Here is a 13,808-nt window from a genome sequence, read left to right as displayed (position 1 = left end):
AACTATAACATTTTAACTATTTATTGATTTTGTTTCTCCTAGTTGGGTTGCTTTTGAGAAACCAGGATTTACAGGACATCAGTATTTGCTGGAAGAAGGAGAATACAAAGAATGGCAAGATTGGGGTGGCTATGATGGAGAACTGAAGTCTTTACGGCCTATATTAGGTGTAAGTGCAAAGAAAAACTGATAGTCAATACTCTTAAAAATTACAAATATAAATCTTTTAACTTTTTGCTTCTTCATTTTTTAACAGGATTTTTCAAATGCTCACATGATAATGTATAGTGAAAAAAACTTTGGAACCAAAGGTTCAAATATTGATGTATTAGGAATTGTTGCCAATTTAAAGGATACTGGCTATGGAGTAAAGACACAGTCCATTAATGTATTAAGTGGAGTGTAAGTAAAATATCTGCATTCTAAAAATTGTTTTAGTGAAATATTTGAGCATATTTAATAATTTTTTTGCTTATATACTTATTTGAAACTGAATCTCCCTATTTTGAATGATCTCCCTATAATATAACAAAAAGATGATTGTACACGCAATTACAAATCTGCTGTGGACAACTTTCTATTCTTTTTAAAAATATAAGTTATGTAATTTTTTCTTTTTCTTTTTTTATTTCTTTCTCCAGTCCTTCCCATCACCTCCAACCACTCTGCTCTAGAAATGGTTATCATTAGAGACAAATAAGTATATTATTCTATATATCTATTTGTCAATTCTTTCTCTGGATGCACATAACATCTTTTCTTCATATGTCTTTTATAGTTAATTATGATTCTTATTCTTTTTATTTTGCTTTGTAAATTCCCCTAGAGCATCTACCCCCAAATTCTAAAAGTCTTCCTCTAGTTCTTATACTATTCATTTCATGAATACCAGAGTGGCATTTGGTTTGCCTTCCATTTGTCCTTCATTCTAGAATGATTCATGCCTATTTCTTTGTCCTTGTGTATGTCTTTCATATTACTTCTCACAAATAAATTATCCACTTAAATGAGTAATAAACCCACTTAAGCTCACCAAGCATAATGATGTTCTGGGATTCAAATCAATATCCCTCAGATAATGTTAGTGTTTAAAAGATGGGCTTCAGTGTCAGGAAATAACTTGAAAGTGCTGTGTTCTTTGCAGAATGTGATCCAGCATGATCTTCTCCTGTTCAGTTTTGTGCTGTGTTAATTATTTATCTTTTACATATCTGGTGAAGAAACAGATGTCTCCTTTGTCTCCATGTGGTTGTTCTCTTATCTCTGTCCATTTTTTTTTTTTTTTAATAAAATTGGTTTCATTGTATGGATCAGCCTAGAAAATGACTTGTTAGCCTGTGGACCATTGTTAACTCAGAAAAAGCCTCTGCTTTCAGGTGTTCCCCTTCAACTAACAACCCATCCCTTACTTTTAGAAAAGTCCTGAGTTTTTCCTTTTTTTTCCTGTTTTTTCTTCAATATGATTTTTACATGGGCATGATTTTTTTTTAAATTATGGATCTTGAAAACTATATTTACATGGAATTAGAAAATTAAGTGGAAAAAAAGTTGTGTAACTTGGATTAAGTAATTGAACCCTTTATTTCTAGAAAACATTTTAATACATTTTATTTCATCTATACAGCACTTCTAAGCAAACATTGCCCTCTCACCCCCAGCCAAATAGTGCCTTTCATATAAATCAGATTAAACCAAATAATTGAGCAATTGTAGCTGATGATACATAACCATTTCTCATTTTTTGCTAGTTTAACGTTTGTTCAGAGAAAAGTTGTGAGTAAAGAAATGATTTGCTAACAATTAATTACATTTTTGGTCATATGCTTCCTCAACCATTACCTTGCTCCACTAAGGATTATAATTATGTCCATTATGTCTTTAGTGTTGTACACATTATCATCACTGTGGTATAAGTAGTATTATCTTGGTAGGATGAAGCTTAGGATTTGTAGGTTTTTTTCTCTTAGTAGGAAATACCTTTTATTGTTCCTTAATCTGGAAGTTTAGAATCTTAATCAACTTTTTGTTCAGAAAATGGTACAAGCCATACTAAAAAGTTTTAGTGTGAATTAAAGCTGTGATAGCTTTATACCAGGAAGCTAGGTGTAGTGTGCTATATAGAATATCAGACATGGAGTCAGGGAAACTCATCTTCTTGTGTTCCAATTTGACCTCAGACACTTACTAGCTGTATGATACTGGACAAATCACTCGAACCTTTTTGTCTCAGTTTCCTCATCTTTAAAATGAGCTGGAGGAGAAAAAGACAAATCACTCTAGTATTTCTGCCAAGAAAACCCCAAATGGTATCATGAAGATTTGGACTAGACTAAAAATGACTGAACAATAACAGCTTTAAACTGCACTAAGACTTTTTGGAACACCTTTTATATCTTAAATGATGCCATAGCTTATTTGTACTGGATCATTTTATGTAATTTTTTTTATTAAAGCTTTTTATTTTCAAAACATATGCATGGATAATTTTCAACATTCACCCTTTCAAATCTTTTTGAAATCTTTTTTCCCCTCTCTTCTCCTTACTCTCACCCCTACATGGCAAGAAATCCATTATATATTAAACATGAGCTATTCTTCTATACATATTTCCACAAATATGCAGCCCAAGAAAAATCGGATTCATGACTTTTCTTAATGCAGATCATTTCAATGGTAAATGCTGATAGATTTCTTTCTGATGAAACTATTGTATACTGAGATGTTAAGGAATGGAATCAGGCATTTGGGAACCAATGACCAGATCACCCTCATTCATCCTGAGAGAGGAAGCATATAAATGCTCAGTTTTGTTTCTTCAAGGCTATTCATTAGCACATGAGGTAAAATAAAAGTGGAACCTTTGTACCCATTGTCAGAGCTGCCTTTGTCTTCTCCTCTTAGCCCTCACAATGGCATGTTACTGTATTTTTTCTTCGTTTAATGAAACATAAAACATCAAAGGATCCCAGTTGGTCTTATTTCTGAAATTTTAAACTCCAGGTCCAGAGTAAAATGATTTAATTTCTTTCAGCTTAATTCCTCCTAGAATTTTTATTGGGATGGGCTCTTTAATTTACAAGGGGGCAGGCATGTACAGGCAGCCCTTGATGACTGACTTATTCATGTTCCTTGTATCTAAGAGAAACTTGGGAACATCTTTCCTTACTTAATAATTACAATTGCTTCTCTTCCTCTTTGTTGTACCCTTAGATTTACTATTAACAACAACAACAACAACAACTAACATTTATGCACAACATTGCTTTAAGATTTGGAAAATACTTTACACATGATATCTCAGTGATTCTGTATGGTAGGTGCTTTTGGTATCCCCATTTTACAGATGTGGAAACTGAGATTACATGACTTGCCCAGTAATTGTTTAGAGCAATATTTTAACCAAGGTCTTTCTAACTAGTTCCACCACTCTGTTACATCATCCTGTGTTTCCTATCCTTCCTCCTTCATTCAATGCAGGTCCTAGGGCTGCTAGGGAATCCCCATCAATGTCCTCACCTCTAATATGGTCCTAGCGCTAATCTAGAGTCTGTCTAGGATACAAGTTATATATGGTGGCAAAAGTCAAGAGGGTGAGGGGATAAGTTTCTCTGGTTTATCTGCTTGTCACTATACTTCTAGATTCAGAGCTGGTCTATTCAACCTGATCCTCTGAGGCAAACAGACAGATCTTACTTCTTCTATTCTTAGAAACTGTTGCACTCCTGTGTCACATATGTATATGCATATATACTAAATTGTTGCTCAGTTCATGGAACATAGCACACCAGGCTTGCCTTCCAGCCAGAGCTCATCTTTTGGTGTCATATCTTTTGGCATTTTAATACTGTTCATGGAGTTTTCTTGGCAAAAATACTGGAATAGTTTGCCATTTCCTTCTTCAGTGGATCACTTTTTATATTATCTCTCTTTTCACACACACACATACACACACACATCCTTGATATACTATACTACCTTAGTAAATACCCTTTTCTAATATGTGTATATATATATATATGTATACATATATATTTATTTTACTGTTGTCCAGCCATTCAGTCATGTCCGACTCTTCATGATCCCACTTGGGATCTTCTTCACAAATATATTAGAGTATTTCTTTTCCTACCTCATTCTGCAGATAATAAAACTGAGGCAAACAGGGTTTAAGTGACTTGCATAGGTTCACAAAGTCAGTAAGTTTCTGATCCTGGATTTGAACTCAGAAATATGAGTCTTCCTGACTCCAGGTCCAGCATTTTATCCACTGTACCACCTGGTGGCCCAACACACATTATTAGAAAGGGCAATAATTATAATGGTATACCAAGCTTTTATGTGGTGTGTGTTCACATATATGCATATGTATATGTGTATATGCATAATACATATATATACACACACATACACATACATATACATTACAGATGATATTTACTATAGTGGCATTTTGTTGTTCATTTATTTTGTTCATGACCTCATTTGGATTTTTCTTGGCAAAGATATTGGAGCGGTTTTCTTTTTCCTTTTCTAGCTAATTTTACAGATGATATAACAAAGTAGATAAACACATACATATATGCACACAACTGTGTACACACATACATATGTATACATATATAAAATTTCCCCATTTTAGTATATGCATATATATATATATATATGATGTATGATCTTTTTAGAGATGATAATTTAACCCATTGTAATTAATATCACCTTGTATGAGGGTATTTAGAAAATATTAGGAGAGACCCATAGCACCTTTTAGTAGTTACACCCTCAGTTAAATGTTGTGACAATACATGCTGTTCCTTATGATGATACTATAGATAAGGACTGAGAAAAAGCCATTTGATTTGGCAATCAAGAGATCATCAGTGACTTTGGAGAGAACCGTTTCAGTTGAAAGATGAGGTCATAAGCCAGACCACAGAGCAATTAGGCCTTCTGTTGGAGGTTTTGCTTGAACTCAGTTTTGAAGGAACCTGTGGGTTTGTGAGACGAGCAAGAGGCAGTGTGTTTAAAGGCATGGATATGAGGTAGGATGTCATATATGAAGATTAGCCCATAGGCCAATTTGGTTAGAACATGGAATGTATAAAGGAAAGTAATATATCATAACCTGGAAAGATTGTTTGGAACCAGATTAGGAAAAGGAATTTGCATTTTATCTTATCACCTCTAAGGTTTTTAAGTAGGAAAGCCGCATAATTCTGGCATTTGGACACTTTGTCAACTCATTAGAAGTTGGAATATGGTAGAATCTTGAGACAAAGAGCCCTATTAGGAGGTTGTGCCAATAATATGGATGAGATATGATAAAGGATTGAAATAATTTGGTGACCATGAGAATAGACAAGAATGAGACAGATTTGAGATGTATAGATAGAATCAATAAGACTTGACAACTGATTGGATATGGTCATGAAGGAAAATGAGGAGTCAAGGATGACTTTTGAGGTTGTGAATTAGAAATAAAATGCTACTCTTGATTGGAATAATGTAGTTTGGAAGAGATGTGGGCTTTTGGAGAAAGATAATAAATTTATTTCAAATATTGAACATGAGAAATCTACAGAACATCTGTTCAGAAACATGAAATAAGAAGTTGGGTATATACAACTGAATCACAAGAAAAACATTAGGACTAGAAATATAAATGTTGAGGTATTTGTGTAAAGATGATCATCCATCCCTTGGGAACTGAAGGGGGATCACTGAGAGTTGAGGAGAAACAGTAACAGGGTCCAAAACAGAACCTTTGGATCCACCAAATTTAGAGATAGGGTGATGGATGATGATTCATCATGGAGACTGAGAGGACATGGCCAGATAGCTAGAAGGAGAGAATGACGTATAAGAATAAGGAAAAATCAGGAGGGAAGAGAATATCCAGGCATGGGGGCGATTAAGAAAGGGAACTGGATCATGATTTTATTTTTTTCATGTTTTACTTTTCAAAATATTTCTTTTTAAATACATTTTTTCCCTTGACTTTTCAGTCTCACTCATTTTACATTGGATCATGATTTTTAAAAACTTACTTGTCTTTATATACATTTCTATGCTTGCCCAAATGAACAACTAACCAAGCTCTTACCCCCAAATAAAATTCTAATCATAATTGCTCATAGTCCAGCAAACAAATTTCCATGTTGACTATTCCTGAAAATGTGTGTTTGTCTGCATTTTAAAATTCATATGTAATTTTTAATAGTCTTTAGTCTTAAATTTGTGGTTTGTCATTATATTGTAGAGTTCTAAAGTCTTTAGACTTTTTCTTTTTCTCCGTAATGTGATTGTCATTGTTTAATTTGTTCTTCTAGTTCTATTTATCTTATCGCCTCTAAGGTTTTTAAGTAGGAAAGTTGCATAATTCTGGTGTTTGGACACTGTCAACTTATTGAAAGTTGGAATAGTCATGGTAGAATCTTGAGACAAAGACCCTGTTAGGAGGCTGTGCCAATAATATGCATGAGATAAGATAAAGGCTTGAAATAAGATGGTAACCATGAGAATAGACAAGAATGAGACAGATTTCAGATGTATAGATAGAATCACTGCATATGTTCATTGAGATCTTTCCTATTTCCTCTAAAACTTTCTATTTTGTCATTTCTTATGGCTCAATAGTATTCAATTACATTCATTTACCATGATTTGTTCAGGCATTCCCCAACTTATGGACACCCCATGAAGTTTCCAGTTCTTTGCGCACACACACACACACACACACACACACACAGCTAATGGAAATATTTTTTGTACAAATGGACCAATTTCTTTTTTCTTTGACCTCTGGAGTCTAAGCCTAGTTTTAATAACTGTCTCAAAAGTATGTACACTTAGGCCAAATGGTTTGCCAGGATGTTTGGATTTATTCACACCTCCAGCAACAGTGCACTGTAGTACCTGTTTTCCAATATTTATCCTTTTCTCCTTTTGTAATTTTTTTAGATCAATAATTTTTAACCTTTCTGTCATGGACCTTTTTCGATCATATACTTCATATGTATCACTTCTCAGAATAATATTTTTAAATGCACAAAATATAGAGAGTTACAAAAGAAACTAATTATATTGAAATAGATATGAATTTTTTTTTTTAAAGTTCATGGACCCTAGCCTTTTAGTTCCCTTTTAAACTCTGGCTCTTATTATACTGTGATGCTTTCTCTTTCCTTTCACCCTTCCAATCTTCAGATTTCTTCAAAACTGAAATTGCATATATTTCCACCTGCCTGTCACACATTGCCACTTGAATGTCCCCTTAAGCCTACTTTTTCTTTTAACAGCTATTTCTGGCATTGGCACCCTTTACTTAATTTCTCATGTTTAAAACATTGGGCAATAATTGACTCTCTCACTTCATATTTGTTCAGTTACCTATATAATATCTGTAGCACCCATGTTCACCATCTTAGAACCAACCTTATTTCTACCCATCTGAAATATGGCAATAGGTTCTTTTTTTGTTATATTTCTTAATTTTAAAAAATAATAGTTCTTTATTTTTCAAAATATATGCAAATATAATTTTCAACATTTACCTTTGCTTGCAAAACCCTGTTCCAAATTTTTCTCCCTCCCTCCTTTCCTCTCCCTTAGACAGAAAGTAATCCAATATAATTTAAACATGTGCAGTTCTTCTAAATATTTTTCCACATTTATCATGCTGTGAAAATAGATTCTTAACAGGTCTTCCCACCCCATGCTCTTTCTTTTTAATTCATCTTAAATACTATTATAAAATAATTTTTTGCACATGGATCCAGGGATGCCTGTCCTCTGTTCAGAACTCTTGAATGACTATTTTCTATGGAAAAACTTTCAAACTCCTTTGCATGCATCTTACTTTGCTTTATCCAGTATATCCTCACCACATGCTCTAATTATCAGCTGAACTGAATTGATATCTGTCTCCCAAATACCCTCTTTATCTTCTACTTCTGTTCAATTCAACAAGTATTCTACTCATACTATTCTGTACCTGCAGTTTCCTCCCTTATCCTATTGCCAGGGCTTTGAAGCAACAAATCAAATGACTTTGCTTCCATAAAGTCTTTTTTGATTTACCAGTAACAGTCTTTCCCTGTTACTGCACCTAGCACTTGTTTTGCAATTTTCTAATGCAATTATCATGTAGCATTTTGCATTGTACTTATCAGTGTTTTGTATTGTGATGCCCCTTAATAGACTGCAAATTCTACATGAGTCAGGAGTAAGAGATGATTGCCAAAGAGTCTCATGTGATCTTGAGCGTCATTAAATGAGGCATAATCTCCAGGACTCTCCACTCTGCAATCTCCAGAACACATCTAGTGCTCCATTCTGGGCATTGCTTTAAGAAAAGAATTTTGTTATTTGGAAAGATAGCCCACGTAACAAAGACCATGCCAGATAAGTATTAGTTCAAGGAACTGGCATAGTTTGGCCTGGAGAAGAGAAGGCTAGGACGTGATGGCTGTTTTCAAGTATTTGACATAAAAAAGGGTAGAATTTGAACAAGAGGCTTCAAGTTAAACAGGAGCACATTTAAACTTGATGTAAGAAAAAAAATTTCCTAACAAATAGAAGTATTTAAAAGAGGAATGTGAGGTTAGTTGGGACTCCTGGAGATTTTTGAGCATTAGGCCGGAATAGCCACATGCATTCTTGTTTAGGTTGCTCATGGTTCCTTCCAAATCTGAGATTTGGTGACTCCATTTTATTCCACCTTGGTTTCTTTTACATTGATAGAGTAAATTTCTTCTCCTAGAAGTTTATTGTATCAATGAAATCACAACTCTGTCTTCTGTTCAGATTCTTGCCTTGTAATTTACATAAATGTATTTTGAATAAATAAGTAAAATAATCCTAGATTGTAACTCAGAATACACATCTTTTGAGCATATCATGTTTGTAAAATGGAGACTGTCAGTGTCCAATAGATTTTTTTTTCCTAAAAAAGGGGTTAGAGCCAAGCTTTTTGTATTTTCCTTGCATGATTTTTGCTAGTGGAAAAAGTTGCTTAGTTTGGATCTTTATTTCTTAGTGAAGACTGCTACAGAAAGTTTCCCCATCAACAAAATCACATACAGGTGTTTTAAGCAGCCCTCTAGTAACCAGGTAGGGTTTTTTGAAATTCCTGTTTTGTTGCAGTAACTCCTATGATGACTCAGAAGGCTTTTATAACATTTGATGATTCATTTATTTGCTCTAGAACTGAATATAATATTTAAATTTGAATCTGATCAGTAAATTTATAGGAAAATGATGTTAGTTTTTAACCAAAATATTCATGGCAATGAGAAATTATCCTTCTCACATTATTAATTAAATTTAAAAACATTCCCAAGTCATTTAAAATGTTATTTCTACTCTACGAGAAAATTTTCCTCTTTTCAAAATTTTTCTCCCAGCAAAATTAAGCATTTTTTTTGAGTCAAAACCAGTGGAATTAAAGCAGTGCTACTTTCATTTTTCTTGGCCCATTACAGAAAACTAAGATGTGTTACTGCAATTATACCTTAATTTTTGTTAGTTATACATTTTACAGAGCAATTATGCTATCTACTTGGAGCTTGTCAGCACTTGTGACTTTATCTTTCTTTAATGCTGTAAGCAAGGAATGTTCAGGTGCAGACTTGAAATGCAGTGAAAGGGAAAAGCAGTGATGAATTTTCTTTGCAAAAAAAATCTAGATCTAGATTTGGTATAATCAGAGTTGAGCACAAATGTATTACCTCTCTATATTATCTCTGTATGTATCTATTATATGTCACACAACATAATTTGGTAGATTTTAGAAACTGATTATGGGGGAAATGAGGATACCTTTATTTGATGCACCTCTGTAGGAAATGATACTAAATGATATTGTTAGCCCTGTATATAATTTCCTAGTAGATCAACATCTTCTCTCTCAATAATTCATATTGGTTTATTTTGGTGTTTTGTATTTCTTTCAAATGCTAATAAGTAATTTACTTATGTTGTTCTCCATACTCTCTGTCCCTGTCCCTTTCCATTCCCCAACAAAAAAATAAATTCCCTCAAATATTATAGACCAAAGATAGTTTTGGAACATATCCACCTACCTACAAATGAAAAGTACATTGTATTTTATAGCCAACCAAGTCACTTTGGGAAGGAATCTGAAAATACATTATTGGAGTAGAACATACTCTGCTAGCATCTATACAGTGTAAAGAGTATAAGGAAGGCCTTCAGATGTTAGAGGTGGGGGTTAGTCTGAGATTAGTCTGACCCTACCATTCCCCATGCTCACGGAAATTTATAAACAGACTCACACAAAAGCGTCATAGTTGAACAGGGTTGGGATTTTCTTGCTGTAGGAAATACATTGATGAGATCCCAAATCCACTGGAGACTTTCTTGCCAGTAGTAAGTCTTGTAGGGGATATTGAAAAAAACAGAACAGTATTAAAGATTTGATTTAATTTAGGCAACTAATTCTAATCTGTAGATAATGTGATTCTGAGAAGCTGCTAGAAATTAGAACTGAACCTCATTTTTTAGATTTTGGAAGTGCATGAAAATGTGTGTAAATTATTTTTATGAACCAAAATTGTAATTTCAGTGTAATACTGAACAATTCCAGTGAAACTTTTTGTAATGTAAATGATTAGCCTTAATTTGTAAATCATAGTTTGGTTTGGGTTCTTTTCTTGGGGGTGGGTGGGGAGAAGACAGCTGGATGGAATGGGAGACATAGAGGAGACTTTCTACAGACCAAAAACTCAATTCTTCTATTGCCTAGTGAAAGCTTGCACACAATATATCCACCATTAGTTGATGATATGAGCATTTGTAATGTGTTTTAAGGAATTTTACCTTTCCTTGAACAAACCTTTTTAGAGTAGAAAGAAACTTTTGAAACCATATATTTCAACTTCATTGGAGTCAGCAGAATTCTGTCCCCACATGTGAAAGACTTGACAAAATCGACTGCAGATAGTTAACTAGCTATGTGACTTTGGGCCTGTTCCTTAACTTCTCAGTTTTTTCATCTGTAAAATGTGAATAATAATACCTTCTATCTCCCTGGGTTACTGTGGAGATTTGTAAAATGAACACAGAGTAGGTGCTTGATAAGTTATCTGTTTCTTTCCTTCTATTCCTTTTATAGATAAATAAAGACCCGGAAATGTAAAATTCCAGGCTTAATAATTAATGACATGTAGAGTTTTAGGATTCTTAATTCAGTGCTCTTTCATTTATGTGATGTGATTTAATCTGTCAACAAGAATTAATTTCTTAACTATTTCATAACTATGGTATGCTGAGTTTTGGGGGAGGGAGGGATGAAGAGAATATACAAAGAAAAAGTAAAATACCTTCCCCCCCCTTTAAGAAATAGCATTTGAATGAGGGAGAGAATATGTACATACAAGAAGCATACTCTGTATTAGCATTTTGCTTACTAAAATGCTGCTTAAGAAAAATAGACATTTTGGGAAATGGAATCAACAGTATCTTTTGTGTTTCTCATGTTAATATTTGAAGTCAGCTGACTAGTAGGTAATGGGTTAATGGAAAGAGCTTTAGTTTAAGAGACTGGGAATTGTGTTCATATGCAGTCTTGCTAAACCCTGTAACGAATCATTTAATTGAAACCTCTCTGGACCCTGGTTTCCTTATATGTAAATTGAGGAGCTTAGATACTAGTATCATTAGATTTTAGATTTAGAATTAGAAAGGATCATTGAAACTTCTAAGTTTCAGTACCCCCCATTTTACAATTGAAAGAGTTTAAAGGACTTTCCTAAAGTCACAATAGCAAGTCAAAGACACAGGATATGAATTCAGGTCCTCCAAAATCAAAATCCTTCTCTCTTTCCACTGTACTATACTGCCTCTTGGTATGATCTTCAAAATGATTTCTAACTCTAAATCTAAATAAAGAATCTTAGCTTTGTGGTTTTCTTTTCTTCCTCATGTTTTCTGCTTTTTTGAGTAGTTGTAATATTTGAGTTGTTTTTAGATAGTAACCAAATCTTAATCCAGTTTATCATTATAGGTTTTAGATTTGTAGAATTTGTTCATACTGGCTTAATGGGAATATTCTATGAAAGAAAGCAGCTCATATTTCATAGAACACCAAATTGATTTAGGTCATGCTTTTAGTCAAGGTAGCCCAACTTACTTAGCCCAACCCCTGTGTAGGCAATAGGTGACTTGGGATTTTAAGCATCACCTGTGATTACTTAGGTGTGTGATCTTGTAGTCTGCTGTTGAGACATGAATTCCTTTCTCTATAAAGAAAAGAGATTGAATTTAATGATTTCTAAGGCCACTTCTATCTTTCTCTTATAACATATGAGCGAATCTAATTTCTAAAAAGCTACCTTTTTCTAATGAGCTTTTGAATATTGAACTCCCTTGTGTCTCTTTTTATTGCTTATGACTTACTTTCGTGCTTTGATGGTTCAGTGATCTCATTGATGTGGGTATTGTTCCTTTGAACAGTTCAGATCGCAACCCACCCACAACTTCTTATATTTTTTTCTTGTTTCATGGGTTACCATGGCAGAAAAGTTCATCATCTAGCAGCCAACAACTAATGATGAGACTTTTCCATTCTTAGTCTGAATAGCACATCTTGAGGATATTTCTGTGACTGAAAACTCACTAATTTGCTCTTCTGGATGGTTTTTTTTTTTTTTTTTTTTTTAATTTGGAAAATGAGGATTACATTTGCACCAGCCACTTTGTTCACTATTTTGTGAGAATGGAATGTGATGAATAATGTGAAAAGATTCTAAAAAGTTTAAAGCATGGGTCTGTAGTCAGGAAAATTCATCTTCCTGAATTCAGATTTGGCCTTAGGCCATATAAGTCTCAGTTTCCTCATCTGTAAAATGATGTGGAAAAGGAAATGGCAAATCATTTCAGTATCTTTGCCAAGAAAACCCCAAAATGGGAACACAAAATGTCAAGACTGAAATGACTAAAATACAACAACAAAACATACCTATGAAAGTCTGTATTGTTTAAGCTTGCAAAGGATCATTTAGCACAGTGGAATACTTGTGAATTTGAGATATTTCTAAGCATATTCACCTGAGAGAGTTTTTAGGCGTTAGATGCTTGCTTAAACATTTATTGAATTGAATGGAATAGCTTTCTCACTCACCAAAAATTAATATCTTGTACAGAGTAGGAGCTTAATAAATGTTGGTTGAATTGGATGGTATTAAATTACATTGACACCAACAAGCTTGTTAGTTAGTATGATTAATAAGTGGTTATATCATGAGTTGACACCATGCAGTATAATCATTAACATCTTGCCCAGAGGTGCTTATTTTTTGTTGTTTAACTTTGGGGTCAGATTTTCATCTCTACCAATTATGTTACTCAGAAGAATTTAAAAGATTAAAAGTAATGTGTTGATATGTAATTTAAATGAAAAAAAATTGTATCTTTTAATCTAAGAAAAGAAATGCCACACATTTTAACAGTTGGTGTGCATTGTGACTAACCACTTCCTTAGCCAATCATTTTGAATTGTGGAATAACATTTGTCATTGTGGTTTCTTACAAAAGAGACACAGCCTTTTACTATCTTGCTGTAGAAATATTTTGGTGTTGAAGTCAGAAACCGGAATTCTTGCTTGATCACTTAGAGGAAGAAGCTTATGAGGTTCTTTTTAGATACCTTTATCTAAAGGTTCTTTGGGGTTTAATATGGTTTAAGATAAAGGTAAATAAATGTTATAGGATCTTTCTTTAATTTTCCAAATGAAAATTAAAGTCCAAAGTGAGGACATTAGAAATTTGTAAAAGAGGATTTTAGCTGTCAT

At 33.6% G+C, this 13,808-nt stretch overlaps 1 protein-coding gene across 2 annotated transcripts in view; it reads left to right on the top strand.

Moving 5' to 3' along the window:
* The window catches only part of CRYBG1 (crystallin beta-gamma domain containing 1), a 261,291-nt gene that overhangs the window by 215,753 nt on the left and 31,730 nt on the right, over positions 1–13,808 (top strand). For both annotated transcript variants that reach the window (XM_031964464.1, XM_012549255.3), the window contains 2 exons: positions 43–169; positions 257–402. In XM_031964464.1, coding sequence (XP_031820324.1) covers positions 43–169; positions 257–402 — 273 coding nt within the window. The remainder of the gene's footprint in view (positions 1–42; positions 170–256; positions 403–13,808) is intronic.

This window comes from Sarcophilus harrisii, chromosome 4 (genome assembly GCF_902635505.1).
Source record: "Sarcophilus harrisii chromosome 4, mSarHar1.11, whole genome shotgun sequence".
Taxonomy (NCBI): Eukaryota; Metazoa; Chordata; class Mammalia; order Dasyuromorphia; family Dasyuridae; genus Sarcophilus; species Sarcophilus harrisii.
This window is presented reverse-complemented; position numbering and strand designations above follow the sequence as displayed.